The sequence below is a fragment of the Catharus ustulatus genome, chromosome 4 (genome assembly GCF_009819885.2).
Source record: "Catharus ustulatus isolate bCatUst1 chromosome 4, bCatUst1.pri.v2, whole genome shotgun sequence".
Lineage (NCBI taxonomy): Eukaryota > Metazoa > Chordata > Aves > Passeriformes > Turdidae > Catharus > Catharus ustulatus.
The window spans coordinates 72,097,587-72,124,871 of NC_046224.1; the positions used below are offsets into that span (position 1 = coordinate 72,097,587).

Sequence of the window (27,285 nt, forward strand, 5' to 3'; positions counted from 1 at the left end):
TCTGCACTCGTCGAGCCTCGCAGCCCCCCGCCCGGGACACGGGGCTTGGGCCGGGGCGTGGGGCCCTTTTGGAGGCCGTTTTGGGGAGGGGGCAGCTCCTTTCCGAGCCGCCTCTGCATTACAAAGACAGCGGGGCCAGCGCGGCGCTTTGATGTGCCCCGCCGGCTCCCGCACACCTGCGGGGCTCCGGGCACCGCGGGACCGGGGCGGCATCAAAGCCCGAGCCGAGCCGGGGGCCCCGGGAGGAGGACAGCCCCGCCGTCTGTTCGCTCCCCGCGGGCCGGACGGGGAGGCTCCGGCAGCGCGGCCCCTGCCCCGGGGCCGGGGGCGGGCGGGAGGCAGGGCCGCCGCCGGAGCCCCCGGGAGGCGGCGGCCGGGGGAGGGTCCTGCGGGGTGGGAGGGGGCTGCAGCCGGGCTGAGCTCGCCGCGCCCCCGCCGCACGCAGGCCCCGCTCCAGGGCTTCTTCTTCTTCTTCTTCTACTCGGCGTTTCTCCGCAGGGCGCCCCGTCCCGGCGGCCGGCTCCGCGGGGGCTGCCCCCGCAGCCCACCATGGCCGGGCCGAGGCTGGCCCTCGCCGCCGCGCTCCTCTGCAGCTGCACCTCGCCGGTGGCCGACGCCAACTCCTGGTGGTAAGTGAGGGGAGCCGGCGGCGCCTTTGTCCGGGGACCGTCCGGGGCTCGGGAACTTCCCTGCCTCCCGGGCTTCTTTCGCAGCAGCTCGCTTCTCTCCAGGTTCCCCCCGCCTCCCCTCCCGCTGTCCCAGTTTCAGGAGGGGTCGGACGCAGCCCCTCTCCTCCAGGCATTTCTGCGCTCCTTCTGTACGGGCTCGCTGAAATGCCGTCCGGGCTTTAGGATGTGGGGAATGTGTAGGGAGTGGAATGGGTAAGGTTTCCTACCCGCTGCCAAAAGCCCGGGGAGCAGCCGCGGAGCCCCTTCCCCCGAAGAGCGGAAAATAGCCTGGCTCAAAGGCAGGCATCGCTCGCTGGCGCGGTGTAAAATAGCTGCTCGCTTTCTTCTGCGGGGAAAAGTGCCGAGCTTTCTCTCTGCCCCCTCCCCATCCCGGGTGTCCTCTGTGTTTAAACTCGGCTTGCAAACGAACAGTGTTGCTCCCGCTGGAGCCCTGGAAAAGCCTCGCATCTGGCAGAGCTGTGGAGGGAGGCAGCTGACATGAGAAACGCGCCCGGGCTCCCGGAGCGGGGCTGGGCTGGGCTGGGCTGGTGGGGAGAGGTGTCGGGCGCTTCGCGGAGGGGGCCTCTCCCTCCAGACTCCCTGGGATGTTTTTCTCATCGTAGGTCTTTGGCCATGAACCCCATCCAGAGGCCTGAGATGTACATCATCGGCGCCCAGCCGGTGTGCAGCCAGCTGCCGGGGCTGTCCCCCGGGCAGCGCAAGCTCTGCCAGCTCTACCAGGAGCACATGGTGTTCATCGGGGAAGGGGCCCGCAGCGCCATCAAGGAGTGCCAGTACCAGTTTCGGCAGCGGCGGTGGAACTGCAGCACGGTGGACAACACTTCCGTCTTTGGCAGGGTGATGAAAATAGGTAGGAGCACCTAGAAGTGCACGCAGCAGTACAGGGAAGTGCCGGGCTCTGCTCCGTGCCTCTGTCCCCTCCTTCAGTGATGAGCCCCATTAGCACGGCTCCCAAAGCTGCCTTTAACGAGCTGTCCCATTCCCTGGCACTGCCCGAATGCTGCCTGTGCCTGGCTGGTGGCACCGATGGCACCTCGGCCACAGCAGGGGCAGCGTGGGGGCGAGCAGGACACCGTTTCTTTTAGGGAGGAGCACGGGAAGGTCAGAAAAAGGGGAACTGCCTCTGTCTGGTGTGCTGCTTTAAAGGTAATGAGGGAAGAAGCTGGAGGCAGGAACAATGGCCCCGTGTTATCGTTGCCAGCATCTCAGAGAGGGAATGCAGCCCTGGGATGTGGGAAATACGGGCTCTCCGGGCATGGAAATTCCCCTACTTCCCCGTGCTGCCACTTTCTGGGTAAACCTAAGAGATTTTTATAATTCCTGCCCAATAAGAGGCGCATTGACAGGCCATTGCTGCGCTTGAATTGAGGTGTGACCTAGCTACATTGTCCTAGCTCCTTTTGAAATGCAGTCATCTGATGGCAAGAAACTGAGAAATCCGGGCTCGGTTTGATATGTCCGACAGCTAGGCCAATAAAGAAAAGGTGTTAAAACAGCCACACACACACACTCACTCACTCACTCTCCACAACCCCTGTCGGAAGGTTTTGTTTCCCACCCACAAAGCCAATCATTTACACAGAAGAATCAGAACTATTTCTCGGTTGTGAACTCGAGGGATGGAAAAACACCTTCAGCTCCTGTACCCCCAGTACTGCTTGCACTGGTTTTGGTTTCACTCTCAAAGAAACTGCTTAGGCAGCAGGACACCAAGAGATGCATCTTTAATACCTCTGGGGTGTTTAGGTGATAGGGCACAAAGTCCTGTGATCTCTTCCATTTGATCCTGAAATTCACGTGTCATTCTAAAGAATTCTAGGGACATTTCTGCACGTGTTACTCAATCTTGCAGAATTCCTAATTCAGCCCGCTAGAGATGATTCCTCCCTTTCTGCCCAGCTCATACCCCAGCACTTCTTCTCTGGGGTACTCCCTTGGGAAATGCCGTTTCTTTACACTTCCAGTGTAAAGAAATATACTTCCAGTTCCTGTCACAAATCCAAGGCATCTGTGCATCCTTGATCTCTCACTTTCTGATAGGAAGGCTGGTGGCCCGATGAGGCTGCAGGCAACCCCAGATTGTTAAAACTGTGGGGGATGAAAACTGAAATTTCATCCACCAAAGGAAAAAGACCTCCATCTATCCTTTCTGATGTCACTCCTTCTCATGTAACTTCTCCTAAACAACAGTGTTTGAGTGTTCTCCCCAAAGACATACTTGTGACTCCACAAGGATGCAGTAAAATAGAAACCTCCGCTTCTAGAGCAATCCTCATTCTCCAATAGCTTCCTGCAATTCTGGGTTGGTGCGATGAGAGGGTCCACACGTGGAGAAGAGAAGTAAGGGTGAACTAAGAGAGCAAAGATCAGAGCTGAAGGATGAAAAGCTGTCAAGAAGAATCAGAATGTGTAGAGGAAGAAGGAACTAGAACAGATAGTGGAAGTGGGAGGATTTCCCCTTTCTAAAATGAATTTGATCTTACGAGTTAAGATTGGGAATAGATTTCTTTGTGTTTTGGTGAAGACAGAGGTGTGTGATGGCTGTGTCCATCAGTCCTGCTCCTTGGTTTGTGTGTATTTGTGTGCATTTGCTTGTTGAGTCCTGTTGTCTCTGTGGTAGCAATCTGCTGAAGTGTCTGAAGTGAACTGCCTGCAGTTTCCCACTCTTTGAAAACCTATCCCAACAGAGTTTTGGAACCATTCTCTGGTCAGTTAGGGCACATTTAGATGTTTATACTCCAGCAAGAGACTGCACAAAAGAAAAATGTCGCAGCAGGTGTCCTGGGGTATTCCAGGATCTCTGGTGATTCATGGCTCTTATCTGTGTCAGTGATAAGCTGCTGTGGAAGGAGATGCTGCCTCTCCTCTTTTTAATAGCTTCACCTTCCTTGCTTTTACATTTTCCTGCTTTGTAATGAGTCATTGCTTATCATTTCAGCAAACATATTTTCCACACTGGGGAAGAAGACAAAGCCTTTCAATCTCTTGGGTTATGCCAGATGTAAAGTCATTCTTCCCTGGGTTCATACTGTGTGTCTGTCTCCTATTTTCAACCTCTGAGCCCCAAATCTGGACCACAGCCCTTTTTCTGTTCTCTGTGCCAATGGCATGAGAAAGGTCTGGAGACCAGAATATCTGCAAGAGTGCACAGACATGCCAGATTGTTGTGGAGAGGGAGGGGAAAGGAGATAAGAAGGACCCAGAAGGTGCATAGTGTGCCAACAACCCTTGCTGCCCACCCACCGATGTGGGCATGGCATTTATTACACCATTTCTGGAGCTGCACTGGATTGTGAGAGGGGAGGAGAGCCTGACTTGGCCAAAGCCTGGGAGATCTGTCTGAGAGCGTTCGCTCAGAAACCTGGAAGATCAGTTTCCTTTCCCCTTCACTTAGCTCAGGAGCAGGAGAGCTGGTCGGTCTGTGTTTAATCATTACACCTTCATTTTGTGCTTTTCATGGGAGTGAGGCAGTCCAGTGATACAAAGCTTTTGGAGGGGCACCCGTAGCTGCTTTGGAGCACTGGTTTCTCCTGGTGTGTGTGTTCTTATGAGACTTTTTCTTCACTTTTAAATGTGGTTTATTCAATAACAATGTCTAATGATGTAAAAAGTTATCCTTCTGAAGTTGCTTCCTGTTCTGTCAATACAGATTTTGGACTGCACACGTGGGTGTATATGTAGCTGTATACATTATATGCAGACACATTCCTCACTGCTGCGTTTATGAGGGGGAGAGGACTGAGCACCCCAAAAGGTCATGTTAGAATTTCCTCAGGGGAGGAGAGAACATATCTCCTCCAGAGGAATCCTAAATGCAAGCCTGGGGTTTCCAGGTTAGTCCAGTCATTTCTGGAGCCAACGATCTTATCTCTTCTGCCTTTTCAACTGCTAAAAGGGAAAAAAAAAAAAAAAAAAGACAGTCATAAAAGTAGAGAACAAAGAGAGATTTTTCCCCTTTGTTTTTCTTCGAGTTCGGCAAACTTTGGGGTAATGCTTTTAAAAACAAGGAGTTGAAACGAGAACTTTTTAATTTTTCATTTGTGCCTGTCTCCCCGCCGGGGTCCGTTCTCGTCGCATTTCCTTCTGGAGCAGCTCCGCAGAGGCGATCCGGGGAGCGCAGCGCTGCCCGGGCGCGGCTCCCGGCGGGCGGGCACAGGAGGGCAGCAGAGCTCCGGGGACCGCAGCCCTGTGTGAGAGACCACGACTAACTCGGGAATAACACCCCACTCCTTTGAGACGAAAGCACAGAGGTGTGGGGCCGTGCTGAACTTTGAGAGGATGAGCGAAAACCCAAATAAGCCTGAGCTGTGCTGCTACATGTGGCAGGTGGAGATGGTTAAAACACGGACAGTAAAAGTGTAAATCCCAGTGTCTTTTCAGGAATCTCAGTCAGGCTGTAAGGATGCTAAGCACCTGGAGTCATGCAGGCTCTGTTGCACGAGCTGTCACAGTGTGAGGTCCTTCTCTAATCTCTACAGACAGTGCTGTCCTTAAAAGGATGATTGGTGTGTCCTCAGGGCTTTCTCCATACAGGTAGGGGCAAAACTGTACATTGCACTGTTACCATAAACTACCCATAACATGCAAAACAAACTGGCTGAGTAAAAGCTTGATTTTGGTTACTGAAGAACTACCCTAACTCCCTTAAGGGCCAGTCTCATGTAAGTTATCTTAACTAGGGGTCACTCTGTATCTCTTGGACCAGGGAGGTTTGGTGAGCGTAGTTCTCTTCTAATGACCTGCAAGTAAGGACCTCCCTTCTGTATTTTGTGTCTTGTAGCATTTTATCAGCTGTGTTCCAGAGCAGAAATCCTTAAGTGTTCATCTCTTTTAGGTGGGGTAAAAAATCAAAAGTTGCTCTACAAAGTGGATGCCATTTGCAGGCTTGCCTTTGTCTTGGATCATTACCGCTAAGCTGGTGATAAGCTGCTATTAATTAGGGATTGTCAGCACGTGCAAATTGGAACAAGAGCACACCAAATGTGTCAGCTCAGCCCTGCTGAGGGAGCTGGCACTGAGAGCCTCTTGAGGTGGTGATAAATTATTCTTTGAGGATCTGCCCTTTGAAGTCATTAAAATTTGCTTGAGAGCATCTTGCTGGGGTTTGGTATAAGTAGCCCTTCACAATTAGATTGCTTATTCTAATGAAGCTTTGGCAGTTGTTCTCTTTATCACCTGCAAGTTTGGTGATGAGCACAATGGCTCTGAATGTGTTGGTTCAGCCATTTATTAGACATGTGGTGAGAGTGCAGGTGTGGATTGCCTCTTTCTCCCTCTCCCCCTCTGCAGACACTCTGCACTCCTGGTGCTTGGTCTCATGCAGTGCTCTGGTTGTGCTGGTGCCCCGGTCACACTGGGGCTGAATCCCTGCCAGGAATACTGAGCTGGAGACCTGATCCAGCTGCTTGGCTCAGCTGTTGAGCTGTTTAGGGCATGCATGCCAAGCAGGGCAGTCCCTAGTAAACCTGCTAATGGAAAGTCTTTCATTTATTATGGTCTATGTGGGAGTTTTACTTCTTCCAGCACTCTGGTTCTGCAGGCAGTGGAAGAACCCCTGCCTTGATGTTGCCGTGTAAAAATTACTTTACTTTACTTTGTCTACCAATAATTTTGAGCTGACCTTATGTAAACTAAACTGAGTTCAGTGAAGAGAAGCCCACAAAGACTGCATGTCCCAATTAAATGAGAGGCACTCCAGAGCAGTAACTGGCTTAACCAGAGTACTCCTTTTGCACAGACCCAACCTCATTACTTGTTCTTAATGATTGTTGCCAAATGCAGTGGCTGTATTTTCAGCAAGTGAACGACCCTCCTGTTGCATTTTCCTCAATGAAATAGATGAAAGAATGTCTTGGGGTGACTTTATGATGCTTATATCCCCAAGTGGCTGTTCTGTTGGTGTTGAATATTGAGTTCTGCAGCTTTAAGACTGATTCCAGGAGTGAGGGGGGGAGAGAAGAGGTGCAGTTTGTTGTCAGAGACTGCTCTCACTCCCCTGCATCCTTCACACAGACTGTGTTGTCTGCAGTGGACAGCAGGAGAGAGCTCTCCTTTTGTTCTTGGTTAGTTTTTCTCGCTAGCTGAGACAGAGAAGCTCCCTGGACTGTGGGGGTTTTTAAAATTTTTTTCCCTTTTTCTTGGAATTGTTTGAACATGCTCTGGACTGAAAACCCAGAGGAGCACCGTGAGCTCACACCTGTGGCACACCAGGCCTGGCCTGCGCTGTGACATTTCCCAGTGCTGGAGGGACTGAGAACAAACTGAGTGAGCTGGGCTGTAACCCACAGAAGGTCCTCTTCTGAATTTGTCATCTCTTTGAGGGCCGAGAGGTTTTTTTGTTTGGTATTGTTCATTTTTGTGCTGGGGACTGCTTTGCCTGTTAAATAAACAGTTTTTTCCACGTCTCTCTGAGGGAATATTTCCCTGAACCAGTTGGGGGAGGGACTGCTTGTATCTGTTTCCTAGAGGGACCCCATTCAGAGGTTTCCTCCCAAATTTGCCCTAAACCATGACAAAGAGGAAAGAGGATGAGCAGTCCCTGCCTCTGGAGTCGCTATCCAGAATGGGATGGAACCCTCGCGCTTGACCATCATGTTCTTTAGTTCCAGCAAATTCTGTGCACCTCCTCGGAGCGGCACCGTGGAGCCTGTTTGTGTTAATGTTTTGTCGCCCCCGTGTCGCAGGTAGCCGCGAGACCGCCTTCACCTACGCGGTGAGCGCCGCCGGTGTGGTGAATGCCATCAGCCGTGCGTGCCGCGAGGGCGAGCTGTCCTCGTGCGGCTGCAGCCGAACCGCCCGGCCCAAGGACCTGCCCCGGGACTGGCTGTGGGGTGGCTGCGGGGACAACGTGGAGTACGGCTACCGCTTTGCCAAGGAGTTCGTGGATGCCAAGGAGAGGGAGAAGAACTACGTGAGAGGTTCGGAGGAGCAGGCTCGCATGCTGATGAACCTGCAGAACAACGAGGCTGGCCGCAGGGTAAGAGGAGTGCTGGTACCCCCTTTACCTTTGCCCCCTGTACTACTGGATAGCAAATTCCTTGGGGTTTGGATGGGGGCTAAGCCAGTGATGCCCCAGTAAAAGCGTACGGTCACATTTTCTGTTGTTGTGAGTATTACAGACTATATTGACAGTATTCCGGTTTTAGTGTCTGGCTTCCTTTGCCAGCTAAGTTTTGGGATCTGTTGGGATACTGTGTGGCGCACGTATGCAGGCATTTAAGCCCTTTCCAAATAAGCTAGGTGCTGTTATGGCCCATTTTTAAGGTTTATGTCTAAGAAATCAGCTTCCCAGAGCTCTGAGAGTGATAGACTGGTGGTAACAAGAAGAACCTTTTGGCATGTAGAGTTGTCTTCTACTACCATCATTTAGATTTTTGGAAATAAAAGGCCAGGAGCTTTACTATCTCTGAAACTCAGGCCTTGCTCACTTACCTTGGTAGTGGGCACAATAAATAGTTTGCATTTAGGTGACAGACGTTTTCTGAGAAGATTCACAGTTTTGATCTAAGGACCCCTGGTGATGGAGAATCCATCACTTCTCTTTGTAGTATGATACCAGCATTAATCACTGTATCAACTCTGAACCTAACAATCACTTGAATTTATCTGGCACTGGCTTACAGTCAATTTTCTTTCTGACTTTTACAGTTCAACCCTCTTAGTAATCAGAATTTCCTTGGCATACAAGTATTTATCTACTGTAATTTATTCACCATTCTTTCTTGTCAAACTAGATTGAGTACTGAAGACTCTCTCACTTTCAGAGGTTCTCATCAGCCATCAAATAAATTTTCTTGTCACTTTAGTGTACCCTTTCCTTTTTCCCATACCCCTTCTGTATGCACTCAATGTGTGCACTTTTGCTTTTCACACAATTCCTCTGTCTGTGATTAATAGCCTGGAAGGTGTAGCATCATTCATATGCAGTGCAGCTGTGTAATCCTGCCTCTTTCTAAAAGTAGAACAGGAATACTAACTTGTACATTTATACATTTTCCCCAGGGTGTTCTAAGTTTTTAGCATTCTTCCCTAGAAGTAAGCTTTTCAAAGGTTAATTTTATTTCTAATTCATGTTAAAAAATCCCATTAAGTGTACTTAGTCTTGCTCTTTTGCACATCCCTAACTAATATCCTTAGTTTCCTTATCAGTTTTCTGCCCTTTCTTAATTCTAATTGTTACTGAATTATCTTTCCTTTCCCTTGGATGTCTTGTCTTTTCTCTGTGTAATTTCAGCTTCATTTTGACACCAAAGATGATTTATTCAATATTTTTGGTTGTGAAATCCGTGTGACAGGTTGAAGCATTGCCAGTGCTTCCTGGTTCTTTTGCAAAATCAAATTGAGATAAATTTACAGTAGGTGAAAAACTGGACTTGAAAGCTGTGTAACTCAGTGAGTTTTGGTTTGGGACTGGGTTGTTTTGTTTTGTTTTTTTTGCTCTGCATTTGCTTAGAAATAGGTGTGTGTGTGTGGTGGAGTAGTAGCCTCAATGTGACATTCTTTTTTTGCATTACTTGCTTTGAACATCCTGCATATCTGGAGCATGAACCTGGATTACTACAAATAAATACCCTGCCTAAAGCAAGTAGTGAACATGAGACTCCAAGAGCCTTGAGGGGTCCAGAGACAGAGTGTGGTCCCTAGTGTGGGGTGCCAAATAAACTGCAGTAACGAAGGTTAAATGAACACAAGTCAGATTAGGTTAAATTAAATGAACCAGTGTGTAATTAAGATTGTGGATTTAAAAAAAACAGAGCACAAAACTCTGATAAACTAAGGGAGCTGATTAATAAGCTTAGTCGAGGAACTGAAGGTGGAGGAGTTCTGGAACTTGTTCAAGTCAAAGATGCTAAAGCCATTACAAGTCTGTATGCCAGCAAGAGAAAAAGAAGTTGTAGGAAGAATATCCAGACCTCACTGAATGAATAACTGCCACAGAGAAGCTGTTAGGAATAGACCAAGAGCCTACTAAGAATGGAGAGGGGAAAAAAGCAAACAAATAGCAAAAAGCTCTGTCTTAGAGGTCAAGAAGTGGAAAGAGGAGGTGAGAACAGGAAAAATCATGCTGAGTCAGATCTTGAAAAGGTAATAAAATAAACAGCAAAAGTTTTTTGAACTTGGCAAATTGGAGGAGATTGGAAGGAAGAAGACAGACAATGAGGATGGAACTGAGTCTAAAGGCAGAGATGTTTTGGTACCCAAAATGAGTGAGTGCTTTGCTTGGGTCTTTGAGTTGGAGTGAGGGGCATTGGATATCTCAGGAATTAATTTGAGAAGAATTTTTCAAAGGTTGATCACACAATCATTTGGAACATCACTGATTTTCTAAAAGCAGACTAGATCTGATAGGTCTCATTTACATGAGCTTCTGTGAAACATTTGAGGTATTTTCCCCATGGGAAATTCTTGGTTAAACTGAGAAATACAATGAAAATTGCAGTAGCTGTGAGATGGATAAGAAACTGGTTCAAGGAAAGACATCAGTAGCTTGATTTTAATGGAGCTTGATTAGCAGAGCTCATCAAAGACTTGCCCTTAGGATTTTTGTTTCTCAGCCTCAACACAAGCTCTAGGAATGGGCTGATGAACTTTGCTGTTGATGCCGAGGTGGCAGGCATTATTACAGAGGAGAATCTGAATTCTGTACAGCAGCTAATGACACTCAGTAAAACAACATTAAGACCATCATTTGAGGCCTTGCATGAAATACATCTTTAGTCATTAGGAAAAGGGTAGGAAAGAATTGGTCGCAGCAGTTGGCTGCAAATGACTGCAGATGTAATGTGGCTTGGAAGGTGGTAAATATCCTGTAACACACTAGACATAAGTCTTTTTATACAACATGGGGGAATACTAATGCCATTGTATTAAGCTCTCATGAGGCCCCACAGTATTGTGTGTTCTCATATTCCCAAGTAAAATGACCTCAGACTAGAAAAGGCTTGTTAGGGCAGACCCAAGGGATAGGAATCTTTTCTTAGGAAAGTGTGCTAGAGCAGCTTGCCATATTTATCCTAGTAAAGTGAAAGTGGAGAGAGGATATGACTGATGTCTGTGTTCATGGGAGAAATAATAGGGAAGGAAAAGTACTTTTTAAGCAAAAGGCCAATTTGGCACAATAGCAAATGGGCATAAAGTAAATACATATAGGCTGGAAATCAGAAAAAAGATATTTTATTGTTGGAATGGCAATCAGAATAATAGTGGCTGAAAACCTAATTGCTTTTAAAAGGGCGTCCTATGCGTTTAGGTAAAAATGTAACTTGAAGCAGTGCCTACAATAGCAAGAGATCATACTTAATAACACAGCAGGTCCTGTCTGGTCCTGCATTCCTAAACTTCTGAGATACTGGTTTTATAAGTAGGAAGGTGCATATGTAACTCCTCATTCCCAGAAGTTCCTGCTGGAAGAAAGGACTGCTGGAGACCAGCAGTGGGCACTGCAGAGTGACCACCAGCTTCCATCCCACTGCACCTTGCCCTGTTTTCACAGCCAGGGTTTCAGCTGATCCCTTCTAATTTATAGGCAGATTTTGGCCTGTCCCTTCACTCAGTTTCCTATAAGTGAGAAAGTTTTGAATCCTGAGGAGTTCTGGTGGCAGGAGAGAGGATTGTCCCTCCTCTCTGTGGTTCTCAGAAGGAGCTGGGGGGGGTGGACAGGAGGGAATCAGAGGTCTTTTATCTTTCAGGCAGTCCTGACCCCATCACCCCTTCACTCCACATCGTAGTCCTTGTGGTGGTTGGCTTCTGGCTTTATTGCTCTTGTTTGTTTGTCTTTGGCTGTTATCTCAAGATGTCCTTTCCTTCCATCTGTCTTTCCTTCCAATTGGTCTCCATTAGCCTCTCTGATTGCCCCCCTTCCTTATCTGTCACTCTGTCTGGCAGACTGTGGCAGTCAGTCCTTCCATGCTGTTTACCCAGTCAGCATATGGCAGCCTTCAGTCATCAGTCACTCCAGCCACTGCCAGAAGAGCCTGGAAGGGAGTCTGCCTAATTACCCATTAATTCTCTTCCTGTTCCCATTCTTGCACTAAAAGAATTGGAAGAGAACTTGGGCTTATGGAAGGGGCTTTAAGCCCTTCCATTAGGGGCATTTTCAACCTGTTTAAGTGGCATGGCCATCAATCAGATCCTGCCCTCAGAACTGCATGTGGGGTCTGTTACTCTTTACCTTGACCTGAGCCTGGTCGGAGAGGAATTCTCCAATTTCCTCTGCTTTCTCCTCATCTGGGCAGTGAAGGGGGAGAGTCATTTAGCACCTGAGGCTATGGCTGGCTCCACAGGACATGGGTGGTGGTAGCTGTGGGGGGCTGAGTGGCACCATGCTCACCTGTGATCACTGGTAGCACTGCCTTCCCCAGAGCAGTTGCTGCCCACACGGGCCAGATGTTTTGAGCATCAGCTGCCGAAAGCCAAGTCAGAATGAATTCATTCCCATGACATTAACTGAGGGGGATTGAGTTGCAGTGTTTGTCTAAAGGAACAAAGCCCAGGATTAGGAAGAATCATAACACTTTATAAAAACACATGCAAGGGCAAGGGAGGCATGAGTGGCCTGGGATTTGACAGAACCATAACCAAAAACTGCTAACACAGGCTTATAACAAGCAGGCTGGCAGTGCAGTGAGGATATAGTAAGTGTCTGGTGCTCAGGAAATTCAGCTGTAGCCTGTCTGGTCATAGTACAGCAGGAATCCTTAAGTAACAGTGTGGTTGGTCCTCTGCAGTTGTAGTTTGATCCAAGACAAGTGCTTAACTCCCAGCTTGTAGCTGCTACATTGCACCGTGAGGGATTGCCTTGGTAAACTGAGCTCTGAGGAGCAGAACCAAAGCTTTTCTGTTTTAAGGACTCACTCCATTGACTTTCTCAGGAGCTGGATTGGCCCCCATGTGATTTAGCCATTAAGCCAAATTGAATCTTCACTAGCTGTCAAAAGCACTAGACATTAGCTAAGCAAGGAGCAACCAGTTGTTGTAGGAGAACTCTGACCTCTCCCTGCTGGTCCAGAACGTTGTTGTAGGCAGAAGCTTTTGCTTGCAGTATGCTCAATTGCCTTAATCACCTTGGCACATGAAAGCAGAGAGCTGGGAAGCTTTCTTCTGTGTCAGTGAGTGAGACAAAAAAGAAACCTCTGTGTTTGGCTGCTTTTTTTCAGCAGAAAACCTTACTGGATGACACATTGCCATCTCTTTCAGAGCACTCTGTTTTGTTCTCGTGTCCTGTGCTCTCCCCCATCACATACAGCTGGTGGTAATTTTGCAGCTGATGCCAAATATCTCTGCTTGGCGTGCAGGATCTGGCAAAAGCACTGCAGGATACAGGATGGTCTTGGGAGAGCAGATGTGAGCCTGATGGCGAGAGGGTGAGGAGCCAAGGGTGGGGCGATCAAGCTGCTGTAACACAGAGTAGCTCTGATAGTGAGGGGATGCCCAGCTCTTGCTTGGCAAGCTCTGGCAGTGTCTGAGAGCTGACGGGCTCGTGTGGCATTTTGTACTTGTCTCTGAAATGAATGGGAAGAACAAACCCAACCTACATTTTAGTTTCCTTGGTTTTTATTTCTCAGTATTTCTCTCACCTCCCAGCTAGCGTGGGGAGGAGGAGAGTAAACACCATTTCCCTTCACATCCTGTGCTCGCTCTGATGGAGAGTTTTACATTCTGAATTTTCAAGACCTTTTGCTAGCTTTGATGCTGGATTTCCAGAGGAATGATGTATCTCCAGCCCCAGCAGGCTACTGAAAATGTAGCTGGGAGTGTCTGGGGAAAGACAGCACGGGAAGCTTGCGTGTGCTGTTGAAATCCTGGCTGTTCTGCCTGGTGACAGCCCTGCTAGTGAAGGGAGCTGGGCACGAGATGGCGCAGGAACACAGCGAGGGCTCCTGGCTCAGCCCTGCACTGCCTGGGAGCACCTCCAGCTGCCTTCCAGGGATTTGCATCTGTCTGTGCACCACCACCACCCCTGCTTGCCTGTCTCTGGACATTGCCCTTGGACGAGCTCCTCTCGGCAGACATGAAGGGAAAGGGTGTGGATTTATTTCCAAAGGATGCAGGTGTATCCCTGTAACGATGGCATCCTGGTGCGAGTGGTAGGAAATGGGCTTGGTTCCCAGATGTGTCCCCTTTCTTCAGCACTGAATGGGAAAAACATGCCACACCCGTGGTGGTCTGTGAGCTGGGGAATTTCCAGAGTCCACGCAAAAAGGGCTCCTTCTCTTTTTCTCCTGCTTCTGACCCTGCTGTCAAGCCAGAAATCTGCCAGAGGGAGAGAAGATGGGGTGAGGAAGTCATGTTTGCAGGCAGTGTGGCCAGAAATAGAAATATTTAGGGAACAGGAACACAGCAGTCGCAACACGGGGAGGAGAAGACCTTTATCTCCTCTGAAGGGCGAAACAACAAAAATTGCGGGATAATCAAAGCAGTTCTGAGAGCGCGATGAATCCGTTGTAATTAAGCCAGCTGCGAGTGCAGCAGGAACGAGCGCAGCTCTGCCTGATTGCATTTCTCTCCCCACAGGCCGTGTACAAGCTGGCAGACGTGGCCTGCAAGTGCCACGGCGTGTCGGGCTCGTGCAGCCTCAAGACCTGCTGGCTGCAGCTGGCCGATTTCCGCAAGGTGGGCGACCTGCTCAAGGAGAAGTATGACAGCGCCGCGGCCATGAGGATCAGCCGCAAGGGCAAGCTGGAGCTGGTCAACAACCGCTTCAACATGCCCACCCAGGAGGACCTGGTCTACGTGGACCCCAGCCCGGACTACTGCCTCCGCAACGAGACCACGGGCTCACTGGGCACGCAGGGCAGGCTGTGCAACAAGACCTCGGAGGGCATGGATGGCTGCGAGCTGATGTGCTGCGGCCGGGGCTATGACCAGTTCAAGAGCGTGCAGGTGGAGCGCTGCCACTGCAAGTTCCACTGGTGCTGTTATGTCAAGTGTAAAAAGTGCACAGAGATCGTCGACCAGTACGTCTGTAAATGAACGGAGCCGCCAAAGCAACAAATCTATATTATATAAATCTATATAAATATATTTTATATTTGTATAAATAAACAGATGGTGATAATAATTAAAGAAGCTTATTTAAGAGACATTTTGGGTTTTGAAATTTCCCCCGTCAGGACAGGTGATTTGGCATCCCTTCAGGTCTGCTGGGGGATCTGTCTTTGGGTGCATCTCCCCTCAAATGCCTCAGTCAGGGTGAAGAAGCTGAGGAGGTGCTGGCAAAGCACACCAGCATGTGCTCTTTCATTACGAACAGAAAGCCAGTGAGAAGAAGAAGAGTGGGTTCTTTCTTCTCTCTGATGAGTAAATCTCAGCATTTTGCAATAGTTACTGCACATTGGAAATTACAGCCAGACATGGATGAGTCCTAGTTATTCAGATTTCAGATCCTGCACTGGGAAATTCAGAGCTGATTCTTGGTCCGTCTAAGGGCTTTGTCACATTAGAGGGAAGGTTAGCTAAGGCTACAAGGGTATGGCTTAAAATCTGCAGTCTTCTAAACCATTCCTGGATGCTCCCCAGACCACAGTGGGGTAGAGGAAAGTTCACAGCCTGCTGTTGTGAGGAATGAAGGTCAACCTGTGGCTGACCAGTGCACAGCCTGGGAATGCCCATGAAGCCAGCACCTGGCTCTTCTATACCGCCTGGGCCAAGGGAAATCTGCCCAGCTCAAAGCACATGAGGTGAGGAGATTTTTTTTTTTTCTTTTCCTGTAAATCCCATGCTGAAACTTAATTTTTCAATAGAGAGGAAAAGCTGCTGGTGCCAGGGATGTTTGCAGAGTGTATTTTGTCAGTGGAAAGAAGCATTGCACACGTGCACGTGGCTGCACTCCTCATCCTGCTGCCGGTTCTCCTCTGAAGTGGATGCAGGTGGTCACCTTGTTCAGCTCTATTAAATCCTCCTCACCACCAGCACAGTTATATAGTTTCTCTTTAACATTAAACACCCCTCAATGACATTTCTTCCCCTCTGTTGCTTATGTATACGTGTGTTTTGTTTTATTTTTGGTGAGGTTCTTTCCTTTTGCTGCTCTGTGTTTCAGAGGGCAGTGCTCTTCCCCAGCATCAGCTAACCACAGGAAGGTTTGCTCCCAGAGTGTGGGTGTATGTTCACTGTGGAAGTCTTCTCTGTGTTTTTCCTTGGTAATTAAAACACCTTTTCTTGGTAATAAAACTGTACCAGGGCAGAAGGCATTACCAAGGTCTTCTAATCAGTCTTATCACATTGGGATTTTAGTACAAGCCAATTCATAAAGCAGGGAGCAAGTGCTGTTTCTAGCACAAGACATTTCCTGTACCTCTCAGCATCTGCAGAGTTCATTTGCAGTCAGAACCATCAAGGGAAGCCAATTCCCAAAATATAAGGGTTTGCTAATACACATCCGCTTTGTTACTGACATTGCAAGGGTGTTGCTTTTTCTTTTCCCTGTAAATTTTAAAATATGCCAATAAGCAATGAGCCAGTCATGAAGATTATTGTTTTATATTAAACCTCTGTTTCTTGTAAAACATTGCAGTTTTACAGATTCCACCATTTCAACCACCAGAGAAGAATTTATATGTACCTTTCATACTTCAAATATTTGAGGACTCCAGAAAAGCACAAGGAAGAGAAATTATGCTTCATAATTAGGAGCCGTTGTTTTTTTAAACCAATGTGTCCAGTTTTTATTTTATTTTTTTTAATCCAACAGGCAATATATTTGCTGGCATCCCAGAATGCAGTTTTTTGGAATATAAACAGTGGCCTAGATTTACTTTATTATATAAAATCCAAAGCCAGTAGTATTGTAATTCAAAGTAACGGAAATAGTTTTCCATGCATGGAAAAAATGTGAATGCAGTGGCCTGATCCAACTCCCATTAAACTTCAGTGGGAGCTGGACTGAGCCCAAGATCGGATCAAATGTGTGAGCTATTCACTCCTGGGATACTCTGTTTCTAGCCCAGTCATAAAATTTGCTCTACCTTGGATAGATCTGAAAAAGACCTTTCCTCCCACTACCCTCACCTCATGTTCTTGTCCATCCTTATTGCATCAGTGCTGGAAGGTGTCAGCTCTTTGTGTATGACACCCTCAGGCATTGTTAATGTGTCTAATAGTTCAAAATTACTTCATCTGGCCTTTCTGATAAAGACCACACATTTTAGGGAGTCACCGCTCCCCTTGCGGTTTGGCACCACAATTAATTTTGTGGGTGTAAACAACTCTGGGAGCGGAAAAGTTGGCATTGTCAAGGCTGCTATTCATCTGGGTGTCCCTGGATATGTCCTTTTTCCACCTAAAATGTTGTCTGGATGGAAAAAAAGACGTGCTTTGGCCTTTTGTCCCAGCATTCCAGACCTCTGGCAGCCTGCTTGGAGCCAGCAGTTCATATTGGACTGGGACTATATAATGATAGGAGAGAAGTGACCATTAGATTTCTTTCCTCTCTCTTTTTTTCACAAGATCCAGGTTTCAGTATTTTAGATTTTCTGGCAAGTTGATATCCAGAAAATTTGATCCCACTAAACTCTAGCTTCAGACTTAATTTCAATGGCACTCACACATAAAAGAACCTCCATAGGGTGGTAGAAAGTATAAAATAAGAGCACGGCCAGATTGGCTTGATACAAATCCAAAGGAAGTAAAATAGAAAGTTGCAGCAGAACTGCTTCTTTCTCATGGAAATTAAAAAGTGGTGGATTTTAAGCTGCACCTTGTTTGATGCACGAAGTGATAGAAAGGGGTGTGGGGCTGGGAGCTCAGCTTAATTCTGAGCTCTGCTGATAATCTGCTTTGTAATTTTCAGTTACTTAATTTCTTTGCATTTTAGCCTTCAGTGTCCTGTATAAAATAAGGAACAGGATACCTCCTTTTTCTGTAAAGATCTTTGAGAAATATGGCTAAAAAAAGGTTTAATTGAAGGGCTAATTAATTGAGTTCTCATTAACTTTGGCAGGCAGACAACTGTATCCACATTGTGTGAGAACCCTCAATTGGGCACAGAGAGGCTCAGCAGCACCTTGCAGGGTTGGAGGGGGTTGCTGGGGGGGCTCAGCAGGAATCTTGGAGGGTCTGCAGCACCAAAGCATTACTCTGGCACAATGCTGGAGGAAGGACTGTGCTACAAAAGAGAGGTCAACTCAGGGCTTGTTTATTTATGGCATTTGAAGATCTTGCAGCTAAAGTAAGGCTTAGGGAGGTCAACCTGGTTTCTGCCTGCTCTAATTCTGTCTGCAGTTTCATATGGATAAGATCCTCACACAGTACACTATTATATACTGTGGGCTGGTAACTGGCTGCCACATTCCAACCCTGAAGTCGCTGCACTTCAAGGCTGATAGAAATGGCCACCCTTAAGTCGTGTAAAACTAAAACATTTTGGGCTTAAAGGCACTATGCAAATATACTGTTACTGCAAGTCAGTGAACATGGGCTCCTAAACGGAGCAGAACAGGATGCAAATCTGTCATCATTTTCCAGCTGGCAACTGCTGCCTAAGTTATAGTGGGAATGAATGAGGCCTCAGTATGCTCTGCTGCAAGGAAAGCTAAGCAATAGCTGATTCCAGAACAGAAGCTTTCAGTTGATATTAATCATGCTAAAAAAGAAGGTGACAGGGTTGTGAGAAAACTTAAACGAACTTTTTAGTGCTGCTGAACTTCAGGCCACTTGGATAATTTGGAGGCTCCCATTCTTTGTCCCCAAAATGTCTGTGCCTGCTCAGAGCTCAGTGTAGCAGAGCTGCTGCTCCCTCTTGGAATTCAGGAAGCAGCCACCTTGAATCCAGACATGCAGCGTTGGGGTAACTTAAACTTTTTATATGGACCAAAGTTTGTTCCCTGTGGACCTCAGCAAAGCACAAATGAAGATCTTGTTCAGTCACATGAAATCAAACATGCAGGAGTCTCTCTGCTCACTTGACCCCATCCAGGGAGAAGCCTAGTAGCTTTAAATTACACTGTGGGAGCAATTCCTCATCACCTGTGGCTACAGAAATATAGACAGTATTTTCATCTGCTGACACAGCCACAGAACATCCCAAGGAGACCTTGGGAAATACCTTCCAGTGACTACAGGGCATTTCTCAAGTGTCTGTCGCAAGGCTTTTCCAGAATCAGGTGCTTATATGGTCATTAACTTTGATTTAGCTTTTGTTTAACTACATTTCAGGTTAAGTAGTTTCTAGCAGATACTCTGTGAAGTCAGGTTCACTGAAGGGCAGGCTGTGAAGGGCAGACACATGGCAGATGTGAACATAATATCAGATCCCCTTCTCACAGGCAGACTCTGGCTATGTCTAATCCCTGGGACACAGATGCATCTCATCTCCTTGGTGCAGATGTATCCAGGCCATATTCTGTCTCCCTGGCACCAACACCCTGTGTGTAAAGGTTTGTGGATGCAGAGACTGTCGAGTGGGTAGCCTGTCCCAGCTCCAGGCTTTGGGACTGGGCCACCTCCTGAGCATACTAGCTCTGAAGTCTAAATATAACTGGCTCGAAGATAAGCAAAGGTTAGATTTCTGTGCCCAACAGAACATGTACCAGAGAAGACAAAAAGAATCATGATCAGCAGTTCTAAATGCCCAAATAACAATAATAAACCCCCCAGTATGATGCAATGATACATGTGTTCCATCCATCAGTCTTCTCCTGCAGGACCTGGGGGAAAAAAAAAAGAAAAAAAAAAAAGGTAAGTCCAGGCTCTTCCTTACCCTAAGGCAGTTTTATTCTGAATCATCCTCTGTCTTATGGCTCTTTCCAGAGTGCCATACCCATGTGTCAGCCCTTCACAAGACTCCCAAAACATCGGGACTATGTGGGATGGGCAGGATGGGGCATTACCATGCAAGGACAACACTGCCTCTCAATGGAAAAAATGAAAACATGTGGGGAAGACCCACATCTGTTGGAGCTAATTGTAACCCAGCTTCAAGGAACTGCACAAGTACTTGGCATCTTCTTGGCTGAGCAAACAGCAGGACCAGTTTTTTAGAGTGGCAGCTGTCTGCAATTCACTGTGATGATTCTGGCCAGTCAGTTTCATTTGCCACAGGCAGATTTGTTTTCTCTTGCTTGGGAACAACAGAGTTAACCAGGAATGACCTACCACAAATCACAGGGCTGTGTATATAGGACAAACACATTCTGAAGGAATTAAGGCAATGAACATTTTATTACTGCTACATTTTCTAGGAATCTGCAAATGCCCAGGCAGTTCATAACTCTGTTTTTGAAAAATTGTTTTGCTGTATTGCAGGGCACAGCTTTGCTTTTTGATTTCCAGGCTCTTGAACCAGAATAAATTACCCAAATTCCTTTTATTTAATATTTATTGAATCAGTATTCCTATCTCATTTCTCCTCTTAATTGGCTGCATACACATTAAATTATGGTGACAGGAAATGACAGATGAAAACGACATGCAGCTTTTACATACATTTTTCGTCAATGAAGCTCAAAATATTTTTAAATCATTAGAACCATTTTGCAGAAGAAATCCTGAAAGACAGGGCAGGAAATACTTCATCTGACAGGCACGGGGTGGAGCTGGAGCAGCCACTGCAGCTGCTGCTCTCCATGCTACTGCCCAACGGCTGTCAAAATACATTTTGATTGATGAGAGAAACCATAAATACGTGTAAGAGTGCAACTGTAATGTTCAGTTACTACCTTGCTCCCTTCACAATAACAAAAACTTTAATGAATGTGTGAGATGGGACATATTTTAACTGAGACAACAGGAAATCATCATTTTATAAGCAGAGTTTTAAGGAATGGGCAGGATGCATTTCTTGTTTGTGGGTATTAGGGATCAAAACAACTCAAATATTAATTTATAGGGATAATTTTGCTTCCATTAACTATCTCATTCACTGGTATGAGCTAGAATTTCTGGGTGTGGGGACAAGTGTACTGTGTGGCTCAGCAAAGCATTAAAGTACACAGAGCCTCACAAATTACAGACAGGCTCTCAAAATCATCCAGTTATTCTCCCTGGCAGTTGCTAAGATTGTCCTCTAACAGAGCAGTGTTCCCTTCGTGTTTTGACTGTAAAACACGCAGGTGTAGGGTTTCCACCATTTTCCCCAAGGACACTATTTTGGGAGGTGAAATTTCCACGTCACTTAGGTTTTTCCTGCTGCTCAGCCAACACTTCCCATTCCTTAACAGGGCAAGTTCTTGTTCTCTTTGGTGCTCCCCCTCTGTGCCTCTACACCAGACACAGGCGTTCGAGCTCTGTCACCCGAGCCAGGCTCCCCAGGTGCCTCCTGTGACATCAGGCCAGGGAACACTGTCTGGTTTTCATCATCCTTCTGGTCTTGTACCAGCTGTGGCCTCCCTGCCCAGTGCCATGCCCAGAGCAGGCAGGTCAGCCTGTCCAGTGGGACCTCTTCACCCTCCTCCAGCTGCCCTGGACACGGGGGATGTGCACACCACAGAATCACAGAATCACAGGCTGGGTGAGGCTGGAAGAGACCACAGGGGGTCATCTGCTCCCACCTCCCTGCTTGAGCAGGGCCATCCCAGAGCATGTAACACAGGACTGCATCCAGATGGTTCTGGAGTATCACCCTTAAGGGAGATTTCACACCCTTTCTGTTCCAGTGCATGGTCACTCGTTCTTCCTCATATTCAGGTGGAATTTCCTGTGCATCAGTGTCTGCCTGGCCTCTTTTCCTATTGCTTGGCACCACTGAGAAAAGCCTGGCTCCATCCTCTTGGCACCCCCGTTCAGGTCCTCTCTCAATGTTCTCTTCTAGTGCAAAAAAAACCAAAACAAAACAAAACTGTAATTTAAACAGAGCTAAGAAACAAGATATTTTAGTAACAGCTTCAGGTCCTGCAGGAGAAGACTGATGGATGGAGGGCATGAGCATGGTATGATCATTGTTATTTGGGCATTTACAACTGCTGATCATGATTCTTTTTGTCCTTTCTGGTATGAGTTCTGTTGGGAACCTTCCCTGCAGTGTGCTGTGCTGTGCCTGGACGGCTCTGGGCTGTTCCCACAGGTGGCCTCTCTGTTATGAAGTGCTGGGGTTTCCCCTGACACCGATTCTGAGAGGAAAGGGTGACGCTCTGCCATCTGCTCAGGGCACACAGGAAGCAGTGAAAAGCGAAACACCTTCCAGTCGGGGGCTGGAAACTCCATTCTTTGCCCATCCCTTCCATTCTTTGGTCACAAGAATCCCATGTAGTGATGCAGGCTGGGGACAGAGTGCTTGGAAAGCCAGCTGGAAAAGGACCTGGGAGTTGACCCTGTTGGTCACTAAGCCAGCAGTGTGCCCAGGTGGCCAAGAAGGCCAAAAGGCCAACAGCATACTGGCCTGGATCAAGAAGAGTATGGCCAGCGGGACCAGGGCAGTGATTGTCCCCCTGTGAGGCCACACCTCAAGTCCTGTGTCCAAATCTGGGTCCTTCAGTTCAGAAAGAACTTTTTGGTGCTAGAACGAGTGCAGTCGAGGGCAATGAAACTGGTGAAGGGTCTGGAACACGTGCTTTACACGGAGTAGCTGAGGGAGCTGGGGGTGTTTAGCCTGCTGTAAAGGATGCTCATGGAACACCTTATGGCTCTTCACAGCTACAGGAGGGTGCAGCCTGTGGGCGTCGGGCTCTGCTCCCAGACAACAGCGACAGGACGAGAGCACGCAGTCTTAAAGTGCGCCAGCTGAAGGCTTAAGTTGGTCATTAGGAAAAGCTTCTTTACAGAAGGAATGGGCCGCCCAGGGAGCCGGTGGAGTCGCCGTCCCTGGAGGTGTTTAGGGACAGAGTGGACACGGCACTCGGTGCCCTGGTCTAACTAACATGGTTGGCGCCTGGCCACAGGTCGGACCCGGTATCTCAGACCTCTTTCCCCAACCATCCCACGGACCAGTTCCCGGGAGGGTGGGACACAACCCCGGCTGCGGGGCACAACCGCGGAGCTCAGGCCGCGCTCCGCTGTCCCTGCGAGGCCGCGGCGCCGCCTCCCCGGGAGCGCGGGCCGGAGCGGGCCGGGCCCTCCGCGCGTCCTTCCGGCGCCCGGCGCGCAGCCGCGGCCGCGCGTCCCGCATTGGCGGCGGCGGCCTCGTGCGATGGTGACGCCGTAGGGCCGGAGGAGGAGGCGGCGGCCGGGCCGGGCGGGCGGCGGCGGCGGCAGCGGCGGCCGCGGGACGGGGGCGGCGGCAGCACCTCCGCCGGCCGTTGCCAGGTGAGCGAGCGCCGGGGAGCCGCGGCCCCCGCTGCGCTCCGCGGGGTCTGCGCGGCCCGGCCGCCGCTGGCTGGGCCGGGGGTCCCCGCCCGGGCCGTGCGGCCGCTGTGCGGGGCGGTGGGAGGGGAGGTGGTGGCGGCGGGGCCGGCCTGGGTTGGCGGGGCTGGCGGGGTCGGGGTGCCGGGGCGGGGAGGCGGCGGCGGCGCTGCCTGGGCCGGGCCGGGCCGGGTTAGGCCTGCGGGCGGCGGCCGGGGCGGCGAGCGGAGCCCGCGGCCAGCGGGGTACGGCAGAGCACGGGGGCATCGCCGAGTGCTGCAGGAGGCTTTAGGCCAGCGGAGCGCTCTAAGTGGGTCAAGAGCACCGTAAGTGGGGCTTGTTTATAGCCTTCCGTGCACTTGTTGCTTGTCAGGGCAGGGAAATCTGCTGCGCCTGAAATCTTCTTACAGAGGCGATATAAATAATAATTCCTCTGCTTGCACAGTATGGGAACTTTTTTTTTTCTTTCTTTCTTTTTTTTTTTTTTTTCTAGCAGAGTGTTTTTAAGTGTATCTATCTATAAATGCTGCAGTTACCAAAGTCGATAACGTAATATAAATATATGATATTAGGGTAACCACAGTTTGGATATTCTCAAGTGGCACCAGAATAAACTTTTTAAAGAGTTGTTTTGGTTTTTGTTTTTGTTTTTTTTTTCCCCCTGAGAGAGTCAGGTATTCATCTCTTGTTTGCTTGGGATGAACAACAAAGACATTGAAACATATGGTAATCGCCCGAAAGACAAAGAAGAGATGACAGCTGCTGTTCTTTGCTGGGGTTTTCAAGCAGTGTTAGTTGCTTTTTGTGTTTGTCTTAGCCTTACAAGTCAGTTGATTTTGCGGCTTCAGTAGATGTGTGGGCATTTGTTTTGAGAAAAACCATTAATATTAAATGATAACTTTTTTTTTTTTTGTCATACGGGCTTTGTCACTTTGTGTATGTAAACGATCATGCACTTGTCACACAGCAGAAGAGCTTTTAGATGTTACCCCTCGTTTAAAGAAACTTTGTGTTCTTCCTGCAGCATTAAAGTTTTTCAGGCAGCTGGATTGTTTTGTGTATCACAACCACACTGTGTATCTTTAAAAATGGATTGAATTTTATGAAACTGAGCAGGCCTCTGGGCAAGCCTTTCTTGGCATAATCTGCTTTCAAGAGTTGATGTCTTAGAGTGTAATTCAAACTCTAGTTTTCACTCCCTTGCTGTAGTCAGTGTCAGGGAGTATTGAATTTCTGGCTTCATCCGGGCTCTGGTCTTCACAGGTCTGTTCTGGAAGTCAGTGAAGAGCTGTGTGCTGCACAGCACTCTCAGGATTGTTGTAAAAATCCTCAGATTTCAGAGGCTTTTTTTGTAGTATTTCAGTGTAGAGATGCTTGTTTGGTGCAGAACCTTATTGAGACTACTTCAGATTTGTGGTAGCTGCTGTAACAGAGGAAAATATGTTTGTGATCAACAGAAGTAGGCGTTGTTTCATGGAGTTATGGGTGCAGCACAGTCATGAAACATGGCCAGTTTTCCTTGTTATCTTTGGCTGTGACCTAGCCTTGTTTATGGGAGAAAGGAAGTTTGTGTTTTCAATTCGTTTTTTTTTCTCTTCCTGTAGGGTTGCCAGCCAGTTGCAGTTAAGATTTCATGCTGTGGTTCTTGCATTATAGGGATAACTTATTAATAATGTGTGAACTTCATCTGTTTTGTGACACTTAAATCTGTATGAAGGCTATGAGTGTGTGTTAGTAGGCAACTTAAAAGAAGGTCATTGTTGTGTTGGAAGTGTAAGATTAGTTGATAAAATACAGAAATTATTCCCTTGTCTGAGCTGACGACTAAATATGGTTGTGAATAAGGTTGTTGTCAGCTTTGCTGTAAAAGCTGCGTCCCAACCCAGCCCAGGTTTTAAAATTATACTTTCTGAACACAAATCAGATATGAAAACATAATGTGGTGTGAAGGACAGCAGTGTATTTTTGGCAAAACCTTTCTTGGTGGAAATTTCTCCAATGGGTTCTTATATATTGTATGTATATTCTCAGGGGTATAGGAGCTTAAATTGTCTTCCAGAGACAAGAGAGCCAGACCCACGAGGTTTTCCATCAACCCCTTATCTCACTCTTTGCCCTAATGGAGTTGGATCGGTGCTGTTGAGCTGGTGACATTGCTACAAGTTTGGCAAGTGGCTAGTGACTAGTGGTTTTGGCAATGTGGGTGAGATTCAGACTGGAAACCTGACTCTTGGACGCAGGATTAGAAGGCTGGGCTTTGGAAAGCTTGTTCTTGCTCTAGGCAAGGGTTTCTGTAGCTCTGTGATGAAGGAAAATTAATGGGAATTGGCGGGGCATGTAATGCCAGTGATTTTAATGCTTGGATCTCCGCTGTTATCTCATGTCTTCAGTTGCATGTTCAAGGAGCTGTGTCAAGCATTCATGTATGAAAGATGCTCAATATTAGGCACTAAAAATTTTGGAAGTTTTACAGGTTTTGGATTGCATAACCGTATTGTCCAAGACACTGAGCAAAGCAACAAGGTTTGCTTTTGTCAGTGGACATGCTATTTGTGCATGAGGAAAATTTTGATAAAGAAACTTCAGGAGGTCGTTGGATTATTACACCATCAGCAGTTCAAATCCTTGAACAGAAGTAGTTCTGAAATAGCCGTTTTGAGTATTTATGATTTGAAAGTGTCTGTCTGAGTCATTCAGTGAATTTTCTGACAGACGGCGTTGGTAGATTTGAAAAGACGTTGCACAAGATAATGGTGGTGATTATGAAAAAGTATTTGGGACAGTGTTTAAGGGGAGGACTGTTATTTTAAACTATTGTTTTCTGATAGAACTTGTTTTAAATGCCTTGTGTTTCAAGATGTGTTTCAACTGGTTGTGCTTAACATGGTGACTGCCTGCTTCTGCTTTTTAAAGCAGAACTTGTCTGTTTGTCAAGACCAGTGTAACACAGGAACTGGTTTTCAAAATTTAAGAATATGGAAACAAGTAAGATGCTAGTTCTGATTCTTCAGGAAACTGATTTCCGAAAACATTTTTAACTTTCCTTTATTTATTTGAATATGTTCCTACTACTGGAACATTTGACTTTTGAAGCGGGATGCTGCAGATCTGTGTGTAAGCTAATAAGAAGCAGGAGGTGAGTTGTTTTCACACAGTTCCTGTTACAGAGCTTTGAAAAGAACAACCTCCTGCCTTCTGTGTTGTGCAGTGAGAGATGCAGACTTTGACCATCATGTAACTGTAAAACTGAACTTAACCAGTGATTATATATATTTTCTGTAAAGTCTGTCCCAATGGTTTGGCATAAAAATATAATCTTAGTCCAGTTTGATGATGAACCTCAGGGTTCCCTTTCAGGACAGGGTGACAGACTTTGTGTTTCCAGAGGGCTGCTCACCACATGGGGATGTGGCAGCTGGTGTGGTGATAAGCAGGCAGCCTCTCCCAGGAAAGGAGGTGCCACACAGCTTATGATGTTGCTACTTGATTTGAGAAATAGCAGAGAACTTGAAATGAGTTGGCAAAATTAAGGTGCTTAGAAATACGAAATGTAAATATTATATGTCTAAATAACATTTTACTTTCTGATTTAACATGATTACTCGTGTATTCTGGAGTTGCAGCTCTCTGCTGTTCTGTTGATGGAGGAGAACGTCTCTTTTCCTGACCAGGCAGGGTTCTTTGGGTTTCTGTGAACTGCATGTGTGTCAGTGATTTTGGGACATCTCAGGGCTGTCCTGTGGTTAAATGTACTGCAGAAAGGGGTCTTGAAGCATATATGTGGATGTGAATTTCACAGGACACGTGTTTGTGTAGAAAAATTTGCTGCATGGTTCAGATGGATTTCAATAGCTGTGAAAATGCAATGGAGTTTGCTGGGATGTGCCAGCTGCTGTAGCACTCTGTGAACAGGACTAATTAAGCCCTTGTGAGAACAGAAAATAGTCAGGCACTATTTACAGGAGGAAAGTGTTGGAACAGGCAGAACTGTAATCATTGGCACTGAGGTACCTTTAGACAACAGTAGGCAAGAAAGGAGACAATTTACTTGCAGAATGGGCTGAAAGTCATATCTGAATGCTCAAAGTGGGTATTTCAGTGCTCTGCCAGCACATCTAAGTGCATTGCAAAGCTGCTATGGGAAAGGCTACGTCCTTTTTTTTCCTCTGTTTTATTCTCTTCTTTCTGCTAGTATTTTATCTCAAAATGCTAAATGTTCATGTTTCTCACCTAATGATGAAAAGCAAACGTACCCCAGATCTAGATGTTATAACATTACAATGTTTCCTGCATTTGAGTAGATCCTGTAAGAGTCTAGCTCTCTGCCAGTGCTTTGTTGTTGTGGAATGGTTGTTTTTCTAAGGTTATCTGTAATTATCTGCAT

The 27,285-nt window shown here is 47.3% G+C and overlaps 2 protein-coding genes across 3 annotated transcripts in view; both read left to right on the forward strand.

The window, feature by feature from the left end:
* Positions 1–526: 526 nt before the first annotated feature.
* Positions 527–14,750, forward strand: WNT5B (Wnt family member 5B). The gene is made up of 4 exons (XM_033057072.1): positions 527–629; positions 1,292–1,539; positions 7,373–7,665; positions 14,202–14,750. Exons 1-4 carry the CDS (start codon positions 550–552, stop codon positions 14,658–14,660), a joined length of 1,080 nt encoding a protein of 359 aa, XP_032912963.1. The 5' UTR covers positions 527–549; the 3' UTR covers positions 14,661–14,750.
* An 8,049-nt stretch (positions 14,751–22,799) lies between these two features.
* Positions 22,800–27,285, forward strand: part of ADIPOR2 (adiponectin receptor 2) — a 44,559-nt gene continuing 40,073 nt past the window's right edge. Inside the window, exon 1 of one of the 2 annotated variants that reach the window (XM_033057066.1) lies at positions 22,800–22,865. The gene's annotated coding sequence lies outside the window, so the exon portion shown is untranslated. Of the gene's footprint in view, positions 22,866–23,143; positions 23,228–27,285 lie in introns of those variants that run through there. The other variant, XM_033057069.2, reaches the window with a different exon arrangement.

Coding starts and splice junctions, on each gene's coding strand:
- WNT5B (XM_033057072.1), top strand. CDS start 550: ATGGCCGGGCCGAGGCTGGCCCTCGCCGCCGCGCTCCTCTGCAGCTGC. Junction 630..1,291: donor GCCGACGCCAACTCCTGGTG/GTAAGTGAGGGG, acceptor TTCTCATCGTAG/GTCTTTGGCCATGAACCCCA. Junction 7,666..14,201: donor ACAACGAGGCTGGCCGCAGG/GTAAGAGGAGTG, acceptor CTCTCCCCACAG/GCCGTGTACAAGCTGGCAGA.